At 35.5% G+C, this 14,245-nt stretch overlaps 1 protein-coding gene and 1 pseudogene across 3 annotated transcripts; one reads left to right on the forward strand and one right to left on the reverse strand.

Annotated features, from left to right (window-relative positions):
• Window positions 1-999: 999 nt before the first annotated feature.
• LOC110650371 (peptidyl-prolyl cis-trans isomerase CYP26-2, chloroplastic-like) lies at window positions 1,000-1,543 on the forward strand (annotated as a pseudogene).
• A 289-nt stretch (window positions 1,544-1,832) lies between these two features.
• On the reverse strand, window positions 1,833-12,994 carry LOC110650370 (uncharacterized). Of its 3 annotated transcripts, none has more exons than XM_058153945.1 (7): window positions 12,826-12,994; window positions 12,341-12,554; window positions 11,460-11,583; window positions 11,001-11,341; window positions 9,576-10,761; window positions 2,644-2,837; window positions 1,833-2,233 (listed from the first exon to the last, which is right to left on the reverse strand). In XM_058153945.1, exons 1-7 carry the CDS (start codon window positions 12,966-12,968, stop codon window positions 2,150-2,152), a joined length of 2,286 nt encoding a protein of 761 aa, XP_058009928.1. In that variant the 5' UTR covers window positions 12,969-12,994; the 3' UTR covers window positions 1,833-2,149. The 3 variants fall into 3 exon arrangements, with proteins under 3 accessions (XP_058009928.1, XP_058009927.1, XP_058009929.1); XM_058153944.1 differs by having other exon boundaries at window positions 9,468-10,761; window positions 12,826-12,993; XM_058153946.1 differs by lacking the exons at window positions 11,001-11,341; window positions 11,460-11,583 and having other exon boundaries at window positions 9,468-10,761.
• Window positions 12,995-14,245: the final 1,251 nt, after the last annotated feature.

Here is a 14,245-nt window from a genome sequence, read left to right on the forward strand (position 1 = left end):
ATATATATTATTTGAAAAGTAATTTAATATAATTAATTTCACGTAACAAAATAAATTAGATCTAAATAGTATTAACTATTAACGAATATAAATCATGAGTTTTGTTATTGACTAAAAATATAGCTGATTTATATTAACAAAAATAAAAATAAAAATGTGGGAATTTTAACATTTATATAATTATAAATTTAATATTATAATTATAAATTTTTTTTAAAAATTCATTCTACCTGTATTATTATTATTATTATTAGAAAAACAAATAAGATAATAATTAAAAAAAAAAAATGAAAAAAAACTTTTTTTAAATATTATTTAATATAATTTTTGTTGATTTAGGTAAGTGGAGATTCCTCAATCTAAAGTTGATAATCGGTGAAATTCGAACTCTTAATCTGATGAGAGTGTTGAATGAGTTTTATTAACTGAAACCATTCTTTGTTAAAAAGGATAATTGTTATTATTACTATTGTGTTAATGTTATAATAATTGAAGCTTTATTTTATAACATTCCAAATAGAGGGATGACAAAGGCTATCCAAATCCGATGCTAGTTAATATTTTTAAATTTAGACTCATCATAAATTCAATTATTATTATTTGAAAAATATCTAAACTCGTTTAATTTTATATATTTTAATAAATAATTTGTATAAGAAATTATTTTTTTATTAATAAATTATATTTTAAAATTTAATAATTTCATAAAATATTTAAATTATATTTATTTAATATAAAAATATAAAATTTATAAATATTATTATAAAAAATATATATTTGATATTTAATTAAGTATTTATATAAATGAGTTTGAGTAATATATACTTAACATATAAAATAAGAACTTGACTTGAACCTGTCACTAGTACTATCTTCTAAATTTAAACTATACTATCTAAATTTATCCTATTAAGATTATGTCGGATCAAGTATCCGCAAAAATCCGACTCATTGCCATTCCTAGAACCAAATAAATAAATGAATTTCTCCTAAAAAATTAACGTTGGATTATACGGAGAGGCAGCCCAGCTGGAGCTTGTAGGTTCAGTGATCTTGCAGGTGGACCTTCTGGTATTAGCTACAGAAGAAAAGATTTCATCAAAATCATGCCAAATTTATGTGCAACAAGGTGGGGTGAGATCTGATGGTGTGGATGCTGTGGTTGCAAGTAGAAAAGGAAGTAACTTGGCAGTTGAAAGTCTCACAGATGAATGGGAGAGACAGGATGAGTGTTCAGGGATCAAGAATTCAGCTTCTGAGGGACCCATTGAAACCTCCTCCAAAATTAAAGTTGATTGCAAGGAAAGGGAAACTAGAGATTGATCAAGAAGAGGTGGGAACTGACCCAAATGGTAGAGGGTTCGTGATCGCCACTAGGGATTCACCGGAGCTGCTTGCCTCAAATCTAGTGGTTGGAAGAGTGATAGAAGGGATGGAGGCTGTGAAGAGAATCGGACAAGTGAAAATGGTGCAAGAGAATACTGCTTCCCCTTATTCCAGGTGAGTCAATATCTGTGGCAGTTGTCTTGCAGGACATTGTTCAGAGAAATGCTAAACTCATAAAAATAGAACCACATGTCGAGAATTCATTGCATAATCACAGAGTAAATGAACAATAAATATATTTTGTTTTCCGGTGAGCAGAGTTGCCCAGATTATAGGAGACGAGGGCTGTTGTTGTAGAAAGAGGCTTTAACAGACCTTATTCAAAGGTGATTGTCACTAAATATGGCTTGATGGGTTAACACCAAATACCTGTTGGAGCATTTATATATATATATATATATATATATATATATATATATATATATATACCAATGAACAGAGTACAATTTCATATGACAATAAATTCTATTGCTATTCCTGCCAAAATCTCACAACAGTAATTAAGAATGCAAGCTGTTCTAGCAATGCTACGTTGTAATTCACAAGTACTCGGACTGTAAAATTTGAATGGCTGCTACCACGCCACAGCTAATGATACAACACTCAACACTTGCATTGCTTGCATACATAATTTCCAAGGTCAATGCATCTACCATATGCAAAAGGAGAAGAGTCCCGTCAAATATACATCTACCAAGGTCATTTGGGTACGTACATGTTGAAACCTTGCAAATTGATCAGCTGCACACCTGGACCTGGTGCTTCAGCTAGACCCGGGAGTAGGTTTCATTTTCTTTGCAGATGGAGACATGAATAGCTTTCTTACTGAAGTAATGGGATCATCCACCTAGCAAATGACAAAATAGTAAATTAAATCCCTATATATGACAATAGTGGAATAAATGCAGTTTAATCAAACTAAACCCAAAATATAATTGTATGTTTTAAGTAAGATGGAGATGGCCACTTGTTCAAAAATCCCATCTTCATCACCAACGTTACCGTCATGAACTACTGATTAACATGATAATGCTGTGATCTATTTAACTTCAAGTGTCACAAACTCGACGTAAGCTTTAGGGTGGCATTTCTTCACTTTTCAAAATTCTAATCGCTTACCAATCCAGGGGATGTTGGAAATCATGGTGCAAAATGTTACAAGCACATTAGGTATCTCTAGCACCCATCTAAAAGACAACCTCACTCATTTTACTAGCACATTAATGCTTCAAGAAAAACAGATTAAGATCCTTGTACCTTAATCACGGAAGTGGGTGAAGGAGATTTTGTAGAAGGGCTAGAATGCTCCTTTAGACGAAATAAAGCAGATAATGTTTGCTTCCAACCAGCTGCCCCACTGTTTGTTGATACAATCCAGGGGCAAAAATGTCTGTGCTGCCTGATTGGATCAAACTCCATTCCTTCATCTGATATTTCCCTTAGCTCCTTGCCTGAAACATGAGAGGAACATGATTGACAAATTCCTATTCTGAACAACAAACTATCAAGCAAACCAAAAACAAAAGAGCACTTCAACATCAGCAGCAAATTCTGCAAATGAATGATGAAAACCACATTAAAAATGACCAACTACGGATCAGAATTTCAACAAAATATTTGTTATGCTAACAATATGATGGTCTAATACAAACAGGAATTTTGTGGTTTTCATTGTTTAGCCAAACCACCATCAATATGAATTTCAAGCAGCAACGCAATCTCACATTCTATCCCCTTGAGATTTATGTTCTCCCATGATTCCGAGACTACTTCTAATCTCAATTAATTCAAACAAGAACCTAGATTTAAAAAAAAAAAAGAAAAAAGAAAAAGTAGTGCTCTCAGAACCAGACCAATGACCAATTCGGTCTTCTATTTTTTTTTTTTTTAAATTTCTTTAATTTTCTTCCTAAAAACCATTTGATTTTAAAAATATTTATATTATATATGACCAAGTCAAACCAGTTGAACTGGTAAGCAGATGAATTCCATGATCACTCTAATCTTAAAACACCAATAAAAACAGATCCCATATCCAGATTACAGGAAATTTACTCCTTTTTTTCCCCTCAAAAACAGTACTTAAATGTGAGTATGTTTTCCTAACATTCAGAAATTATTTCAAAAGATTTTAAAAGATGGCTGATTCCTTGCTCGAGAAATGGGATTTCTCCACTACTACTTTTTCCAGTCAATGGATGCAACATCAAGCTCTATTCCCTTACTTCTAGTTCTGTTCTTCAACAATGTCTTATACTTAAAGAGGACAATTAAGTGGAACAACCTCAATTCAACTCAACTAAACTAAACCTTTATCCCAAAAATTTATTGGAGTTGACTATATGGATTCTCTTTCTCCACTTTAAATGATTTTGGGTTAAATCCTTAGAAATGTGTAATGCTTCTAGGTCATGTTATACTGCTCTCCTCCAAGTCAATTTAGGTCTACCCCTTCTTTTCTTTCTATCATCTAACCCAATGTGCTCTACTTGTCTAACTGGAGCCTCCGTATGTCTACGCTTCACATGACCAAACCATCTTAATCTCCCTTCTCTCAACTTATCCTCAATTAGCACCACTACTACCTTTTCTCTAATACTCTCATTATGGACTTGATATAGTTTAGTATGGTCACTCATCCACCTTAACATTCTCATCTTCGCAACTCTCATCTTAGACACATACGGCTCCTTCATTGCCCAACACTCACTACCATATAACATAGCTGGTTGTATAGCTGTACGGTGAAATTTTCCTTTCAACTTATTAAAAATCTTGCAATCACATAAAACTCCTATGGCACGTCTCCACTTCAACCATCTGGCTTTAATCCTATGACTAACATCATCTTCACATCCCCCATCTATTTGAAGGATTGAGCCGAGATATTTAAAGTGATTACTTTGGGGTAATACCACTAATTAAGTAGAGCAACCAACAGAAAGAAATCTAATTATATAATTTCAGAGACCATGCTCAAATCATTTCCTCCTTAGAGCTTTTGAAATTCACTTTAATGCCTAGGAATCCAGAAGATCCGGAAATTCATTATTACACATACACAAACTTGTTTTGAGACCTTTTTATTTCTTTGACATTTGGAAGATTCTTCAGATACACACGACATCTATTAGACAGCATCCATCCAAGTCCCAATTTTTACTAAAAATGTTAACTGAAAAACTAGCTTCAAGATATTTTACTGGCATGAGCCAAAAAAAAAAAGAATGAAGAACTAAGAATTAAGGGTTTCAACGGACAAACCTATGCAAGTAAATTCTTATCTTAAGATAAGTAAGTGCAGTAAGAAAAGCCATTTGTGCAATCTAAGATCATTGATGAAAAAACAAAAAAATTATAAGTCCAAAATGTGAAATTCAGATACTCTAATAGGGTTCAGTTAGTTCAATAAGAAGCATGCAGAACAATATATTTAAGAAGTTGGCAGAGGAAGAGGTGATAGTTTGGGATTTGATTCTCCACTTCAGTACAAAAATATTCAAGTGGAGCAAAGGTGATCAATGGTTCTCCCCTGCAAGCAAAACTTATGGGCATATCCCAACAAAAAGAGGTATGGATGAAATTGCAAAGAGAGACAATCAATTACATGATGATTTGGGGAGTGTGAACGCTCAGAGAATTGCACTTGATTCAAAGCCATGGCACAACAATGTTATATGAGATATTTTTCACTCCTTTATAAAATATATTCTACATTAGCTGCCACATTTGAAGGGGAATAAAAAATTGAGCATTACTGCATGGAATCAGTTGGATCCAGTTCGGTTATTTCAATCAGTGCAAAATAGAAATTATTGCATTACAATATGGCATGCAGAAACAAAAGAATTCATTTGTTTGAAACTTCCTTTTTTCTTTTTTTTTTTTCCTCCAAGAAAAAGTTTATCTGACTTGAGGCTCCATTTGGGATTGTGGTTGGGAGGCCAAAATGCTGATTTTTGGAAAACCACAGTTGTTGAAAAAATATTTAGTGGTCTTGAAGTTTCTATGACAAACTCCGCCTAAGTAGTTTGCGCTTAGCCGGTCCCAAACCCGGATAAAGGAGTAGGATTGCGGTAGGTGACAACCAGCGTAAAAATTTCGTCACACCTTATGATATGGATTCAAATAATATAAACGTTGGGGGCGTCCTCTACTTACGACGCACTACATCGGAACCCGGGTGTAGTGAGAAATATGCAAGGGTGTAGGGCGTTCACCAAAGCGACGCGTCATGCCGGCGCTCGGGTGTGGTGTTAAGTGAGCAAGGGTTCCCACGTCATGGACGGGTGTGGGTAAAGAAGTTAGTCCATAGGACAGATAGTGGAACAGAACACAAGATAGACATAGAAAACAATAGAAGATATCACAGAAAGAGACCAATTAGGAAGGAACAGGATAGGAGGAGGATCAGGGTTGGTACTTGGAATGTTAGATCACTTACAAGAAAATTAATGGAACTTGTAGATACCTTGGAAAGGAGAAGAGTGAATATTGCTTGCATTCAGGAGACTAAATGGGTAAGAGAGAAAAGCAGGGAAGTGAGTAATTCATGGTACAAACTGTGGTTTACCGGAAAGGAGAGAAACAAGAACGGAGTGGACATAATCATAGACAGGACATTGAAAGACGCTGTAATAGCTGTTAAAAGAGTAGGAGATAGAATTATACTAGTAAAACTAGTACTAGAAGGAGAAACAATAAATGTAGTTAGTGCTTATGCCTCACAAATAGGACTAGATAGTGAGAGTAAACAAAGGTTTTGGGAAGATATGGATGATTTAATGCAAAGCATACCGAACGAAGAGAATGTTTTCATTGGTGGAGATTTGAATGGACATGGAGGAAGTGATAGGCAAGGTTATGAGAATGTTCATGGAGGTTTTAGTTTTGGCAGTCGAAATGAGGAGGGAAAAAGCATCATGAATTTTGCTATGGCATACGACCTAATACTAGCAAATACCTACTTTATAAAAAGAGAGTCACATTTAGTAACTTTCAAAAGTGGGCAACATAGAAGCCAAAACGACTTCCTCTTAACCAGGAAGACAAATAGAGCTCTATGCAAGGATTGCAAGGTCATTCCAGGAGAGGCTTTAACAAGTCAACATCGGTTAGTGATATTGGATGTCAAGTTTAGAAATAATTCAAGTAAGGTGAGAAGCAATAGTATAGCTCGAACAAAGTGGTGGGAGTTCAAAGGAGTAAAGCAAGTGAAGTTCAAAAATGAGCTTCTCGAGTCCGAAGCATGGAAGCTAGATATGGAGGCCAATGATATGTGGATACAGATGGCATCAAAGATTAGAGAAGTAGTTAGAAAAGTACTCGAAGAGTCTAAAGGACATGGACCACCCACAAAAGAGAGATGGTGGTGGAACGAGGAAGTACAAAAGGCAGTGAAGAGAAAAAGAAAATGGTATAAGAAATTACCTAAATGTGATAATAATGAGGCATATGAACAGTACAAAATAGCAAAGAAAGAGGCAAAAAATGCAGTTAGTCAAGCAAGAGCACAGGCATTTGAAAAATTATATAAGAAACTTGGAACTAAAGAAGGAGAACAAGATATTTATAGATTAGCAATGAGGAGAGAAATGAAATGTCAAGATCTCAATCAAGTTAGGTGCATTAAGGATAAAGAAGAAAAAGTGTTGATGAAAAATGAGGACATTAAAGAAAGATGAAGAAATTATTTTAATGATCTCTTTAATAATAGTCAAAATGGTAATAGCGTGAATATAGACTATAGAACAATAGAAAAGAATGTGAATTATACTAGAAGGATTAGATATTTAGAAGTAAAGGAAGTACTTAAAAGAATGAAAGTGGGTAAAACCTGTGGACTCGATGGAATACCAATTGAAGTGTGGAAGTGTTTGGGAGATATGGGAGTGGCATGGTTAACTAAATTATTTAATAAGATTCTAAACTCAAAGAAAATGCCTGATGAATGGAGGAGGAGTATTTTAGTACCTATTTTTAAAAATAAGGGAGGCATACAGAGTTGCTCAAACTATAGGGAAATTAAACTCATGAGCCATACTATGAAGTTGTGGGAGAGAATTGTGGAGCATCGACAACGTCATGATACTTCTATTTCTCTCAATCAATTTGGCTTCATGCCCGATCGTTCAACTATGGAAACAATCTTTCTCATTAGAAACTTGATGGAAAAATATAGAGATGTGAAGAAAGATCTACACATGGTTTTTATTGATTTGGAGAAGGCTTATAATAGTGTTCCAAGAGATGTCTTATGGAGTGTGTTAGAACAAAATAGGGTATCTATTAGGTACATACAAGTGTTGAAAGATATGTATGAAGGAGCAACTACTATTGTGCGCACAGTGGGAGGGGACACAAGAGATTTTTTTATCTCAATTGGATTACACCAAGGATCAGCTATAAGCCCCTACCTTTTTACATTAGTTTTAGATGAATTGACGAAACATATATAAGAGAGTATTCCTTGGTGCATGATGTTTACGGATGATATTATTCTGATAGATGAGACGCGAGAAGGAGTCAATAGAAAGCTAGAGCTTTAGAGAAGTACTCTAGAGTCAAAGGGCTTTAAGTTAAGTAGAACAAAGACAGAATACATGCATTGCAAGTTCAGTTAAGGCCAAACTAGTGATAGGGAATGAGTTAGTTTGGATGGAGTGGTACTGTCCCAAAGTAATCACTTTAAATATCTCGACTCAGTCCTTCAAGTAAATGGGGGATGTGAGGAGGATGTTAGTCATAGGATTAAAGCCGGATGGTTGAAGTGGAGACATGCTACGGGAGTTTTATGTGATCGCAAGATTCCCAATAAGTGGAAAGGAAAATTTTATCATACAACCATATGACCGGCTATATTATATGGTAGTGAGTGTTGGGCACTGAAGGAGTCATATGCGTCTAAGATAAGAGTTGCAGAGATGAGAATGTTAAGGTGGATGAGTGGCCATACTAGACTAGATAAAGTCCATAATGAGAGTATTAGAGAAAAGGTAGGAGTGGTGCCAATTGAGGATAAGTTGAGAGAAGGGAGATTGAGGTGGTTTGATCATGTGAAGCGCAGACATACGGAGACTCCAGTTAGACAAGTAATGCACATTAGGTTAGAGGATAGAAAGAAAAAAAGGGGTAGACCTAAATTGACTTGGAGGAAAGTAGTACAACATGACCTAGAAGCATTACACATTTCTGAGGATTTAACCCAAAATCGTTTAGAGTAGAGAAAGCGAATCCATATAACCGACCCCAAATTTTTGGGATAAAGGCTTAGTTGAGTTGAGTTGAGTAAAAGTTTCTATGACAAAACATGTCAAATTTAAATATAAACTAATTTTAACACCCTCTAATCAACATATTTAAGGAGATTTTTTCTCAACGGCAATGCTAAACAGAACCTAAGCTTTAGCTATATATAAACATAACAAATTATATCATAGAATCATGGTACATCAAGATCTCTCTAAATAAACCCTGTTTCCATACTGACTTGGCATTTGGGAAGCCAAGCATATAGCATAAAACTCATAGCAAATCCATCAAATATTCAGATGTGAGACCAGAACTTCACATTCAAATTGGAACCCTCCCAAATTTTGGTAAAGAAAAATATAATTAGACAGCAATTATATAAAGCCAAGAAGTTGGAAGAGATGTAAAGACGACAAAAGACAATACAACTAGTGCAAAGCTACATGGAGAAAGCGGTTAAAAGCCTAAAAGACTAGACTAATATATGTAACTACAGGTAAACTTGATAGCAAGGTTTTTAAAGGATAAATAATTTAGTAAGGCTAGAACAGAAAATTATCCTTTATTCATGCCTAGAATCAGAATGTAAAAAAATTGTTTTTAAAATTAAAAATAATTTTGGATTCAATTCCCAAAAAGAATGCAATGCTAGATTTTCTTTCACCCTACAATAACAGAGCAAGGGAGAAAAGAATAACAATAACATTGTATCATGTAGATTAGTTGATCAAGAAAGAAAAAGTGCATCTCTCATGAAGTAATGAACATTCTATTTAAGTTCAAAATCATTGTTTGAGCACGGGAACCATAATATTGTTGCTTATCTGTACCATATGCTGTATTGTCACTGTTCACCATACTCTGTACTCTATCTTTGGTGCCTTCCTGGCTTTTTGCTTGAGCGCTTGACATGTTTTTGAGATAAGAATGAGTTTTACCTTTGGTTGAGTCTACCTTCGAAGTAATATCTTTGCCACATAAAACATCTGCTCCTGGAACCTCTTGCTGATTGCAAATTTCAGAGGCAACCAAAGCTAATGAGTCACTTGTACTATTCCCATTTCCAATGGCGACAGTAGCACCTGGGCCTGAAACAGAAGATATTATAATTTGAGAACTGCCGAAACTTCCTACTGCTGAATCAAGGGACCCAGCATTTTGTGCATTTTCAAGCAACCTATAATTCTGATCAAAACTTTGTGCTATATCTGCTGTGCTCTCTGTTGTGCATTCCCTATTAGAATCACACACTCCAATTTCTGAAAAAATTCCTTCTCCACTAATGTCTGTGCCTTTCGATGACATGTAAATATCAGACTCCTTTCTAAGAGCAGATCCTTTTTCACCACTTTCAATGTTCAAACAAGAGGATTGATCTCCACTTGCATAACTACACTGTCCCTGATCAGCTGTTTTGCTCTTTAACATCCCCACAGGTTCTGGAAGAGAAACTTGCTCACCAAAACTGTTTTCTGTAATTCCCTTTTCTTTCACAAATATATTTTTATCAGATATAGACTGCACTTCTAGGTCATTAAACGTACGATCTCTAAAACCAGAGTCATAAGAAAGCCTAGCCCTTAAATTCCGGCCAATAACAGGCAATGAAATTGTTGCTTTGAAGTTCTGTTTTGTAGGCGGTGGACCCCCGGCAATTGTTAAATTTAAAGTTGATGGTCTATCTATGGAAGATAGTACTCCATTAGAGGCAGAATTTGCAACAGCTCCTCTGTTGTCAACTTGACTTTCATTGCCTGAATCTTGTCCATAATTTTTTCTACTATTCACTTCGGTGTATCCAGCCAATCTAAACAACTCTACTGGCCTTGGAACTGTAGAAAAAGTCCATAGTCCCACACTGGCTCCACAAAGCTTGCAATCTAAAACAATAGAGTGAGGATCAGCTTGTAGCCCACTAAGCAAACTAAAATCTTCAGTAGCCTCCAAATTTTCATTGGTGGCGGCAGAATAAAAACTGATGCTTGTATTTTGTCCATTAGTGACTATATTGGATGAATTCAAAATGTCGGCATCCTTAATGAGCTTCTTTGGTCTTTCCTTGCAGTCAACAACATAAGGCAGTGATCGTGGTTCCCAGCCACATAAACTTATAAGCTTTTGTGCCTGTAAATACTAAAAGTTGTCATTGCTCTTCATGAAGAACTTTAAAACAAGGAAAACTACCATCACTATGTTCATGAAGGACATATGGAACAATAAATTATCACTAGTACCAATCATATTGTTTGAACAATTAAATTCTGAGTTCATAGCAAGTTGTATATAGTAAAATCTAGATACTGAAACAGAACTGACAATTGATGTGGAAAAGTTATGTGCAATAACAGATACAATAATTGAACCTGATAATACAAGTTAGCAGAATCAGCTTCACACTCATTTCCGAGGTATTCTACTTGAGATATGTTAATAGATCCATTGCCATAATCCAAGGTTGGTGCCTCTCTAAGAAATTCTTCCAGCTGTGAGCTTCTCATGTATTCCACGGCTGAAGATGAAATCACTGGAAGGGCTAAAAGTTGTAAGAGAGCAGAAGAACATTCTCTGAATTTATCAACTAAAACAGGAGGAGGAGTGGGAGGAAACTCTGCCAATCTTTCGTCACAGGCATTATCAATCCAAGGACACAGTAATTTGTGTCCACTATCCAGCTTTAAGCTAAATACCATGGCTGCCTTCTCAACTGAAAACATGGGAAAATAGTTCAAAACTTCAAATCAGATGCCACCATCACTAGAAGTTGCATTTTTACAGCACTAATTTATCAATGCCTACTGTAGCAAAAGAGTAGTATGACATGCCTTGCTGCTGCGTCCAAGATAATGGGGTGGAAAAAAGAAGACGAGCTGCACATGCTTCACAGCCTATAATATCCATATCTAAGTTGATCCATCCCCTCCTTGCACAATTTACAGCACTCACCACCTAACAATGATAGAAAAGTTAGAAACATACATGAGATCCAAAAAGATAAGGGTGGTTGGGAGAACAAGGGAATTGGAAAACGACTCTTAAATAAAACACATCTCAAGGTGATAGAAAAGAATCAAGACAAAATTGTGGTCTACATTCTGAGGAAGCAATTATGAAGAATTTAAATGAGATACAGAGCAACTTATGAAATTTAATATCTAATGCCAATGAAAACACTAGTTAAAACAGGAAAGAAACCCAATTTTGAAAGAGATGGTGAAGAAAAGGACAAAAAAAATAAATTCAGTCAAAGAAAAATGATTTATCAAAGATTATCATAAATTTACTTCAATTGGCAAACTTAGGAAATTGGTCCTGATTAAGACTTGGTTAAAGTATCAGCTTTCATTTTCAAAATGATAAATTCAGCATCCAAGAAAGTTACTACAATCATTCAAGAATTCTATAAATCTCTCTATGCTCTCATTTTCTCTAAGTAATGTCATTATTTTCTTCCACTAGAATCCACATTCTACTTTTTACAAGCCTGTTTGCAAAGAAAGCATCAGCCCCCAATCCAAAACTGCAAAGTTAAGCATAAACTAGTTCCTTTTTTTTTTTCCAGCAAGCATCTTAAAATAATTAGTTCATATTCAAACAAAACTTGAACTTCAACAAAATGTGCTGACTAGTCTATGATAACATCAAAGCTATAGAAGTTTATAATTAGATTACATAATAAGAATAAGTAGCAAACTTAAAAGATGACCTTGGGCTTAGCAAACCAAGTCATGGACCTAAACGTTGCCACCCTCCTCATGAGATCTCCTCGGTCCCAGGGTCTGCACAATGGAGCTTCAGCTGGAGCTAATGAACGCTGAGATGACCCAACCACATCCCCTCTTGTTCTAGGTTCCACTAGTGCCAACGCAGACTCTGGGTTGTGTCTCTTTTTCCCCCTTGATGACTCCACTCCAGATGAACTATCAAACAAAATAAAGTACCAACTAAATTCAACACACATCATAACCTTAGCTAAAAGCATAAACCATTTGAAACGAGCACAAAAATTCCACTAACAGTAAACAAATTCAGAATAAAACCTAAATTGAACCAATAAATATAACAGACGGCGTATACCGCTTCTTTGCTTGAACCCTATCAGCTAACACAATAATTGATTTCTTTTGCGATTCCTTCGTTTTCTCAGTAACCAAACAGTGAAAGCGCAAAGGAAAAAGAGGAAATAGATACCTGGAAGGATTGGAAAGGGATTTAGGAGCGTGAAAGAGCTTGTCCATGATGGAGTGAAATCTCTTCTCTGGATCATCTGCCATTTTCTTCTTCGCTAGAACTTCTTTTTCGCGCAAGAGAAGATGTGTTAAGCTTTGAAACATCGAAATATTCTGCTCATCGGTAATGTGATGATGGATACTGTTTGTTGGCGGGCGGATTCGGGTCGGAATTTAGCCCGATAGGCTGATCGGATTTGTTTGGTTATTTAAATTAAGTTTAATTGAATAAATTTATTAAAAAATTATAAAATATTTTTTATAAGAATGATATATATATATATATATATATATATATATATATTGTAATACCCCTGATTTTTTTATATATTATTATTGGGCTTCGTGTAGGTATCCTCGATTCGCGAAAATTCGACAGTTGGAATCGGCAAAGGTAAACCCGAACCTTGCTTTTTCGTAATTTTCTAGTGCTTAAATCCATAAAATATTCGTGGTAGCTTAGAAAATTACGATTCTTTTTGCAATAGTTTAGTAATATTTCTAAGGACCGCGGGGCAGAGTTTTATAATTTTTAGAGCTTATTTGAGCAGTTTTTGCAAAAATGATCAATTATAAGGACTAAATTGAAATTTTACATATTGTGATGGATGATTGATTTGATGGGCCCAGGAGGGGCTGTGTGACGTGATTGAGTTGTGGATATGTGGATTGTGGATATAGAAGTGTGTTTTAAGCCCTTTTGCGCAGTTGGGTAGGTCCTAGGTATAGGGAGACTCACGGATTTTCTACACGACTTAGGACGTATTTGGTCTTTTCCTTGTTTGTATGGAGTCAAATTTATTAAATGATTGTAATAAAATTGTCAGTGAGCCGATGCCTTTCTTCCTCCGCCCAGCCGCCTCAGTGACCACCGTCAAGTCTGTGAGTAAAATATTAATTTTAATTGTAATTTCGATATTATTATATGTTCAAGCATGTCCATGCATCACTTATATGCATATTTATGTAGTTAAACTCTAGGCACGATTTATGTTGCATTCATAACTGTTAACGTGCCATGGATGTTGTTGTGGTAATTTGGAGCAGTGTGCGTGCGTTGGCGTGCGTGTGATGTGGTGTGGACTATGGACAGGACGGGTAGTCACGGCTTGAGTTCTTCATGGACCCGATCCTTCGGGGGGTAGTCACGGCTTGAGTTCTTCGCTGGGACCCTCGATTTGGTTTATTAAGCGAAAGTCCGGCTTGAGTTCTTCGCTGGTACCAGGTTGGATTTAAGAGGGCTGTATAGGGGATCAGCTCCCATATATTATGATTGATGTTACAGGGTGCGTGAGTGCTCCAAATTACCTTTTTGATGTTATGATGTTGATGTTGCATTTCACTCTACAGGGTGCATTAGTTTTAGATAGTTATAGAGATTA

The sequence above is a fragment of the Hevea brasiliensis genome, chromosome 9 (assembly GCF_030052815.1).
Source record: "Hevea brasiliensis isolate MT/VB/25A 57/8 chromosome 9, ASM3005281v1, whole genome shotgun sequence".
Classification (NCBI taxonomy): domain Eukaryota; kingdom Viridiplantae; phylum Streptophyta; class Magnoliopsida; order Malpighiales; family Euphorbiaceae; genus Hevea; species Hevea brasiliensis.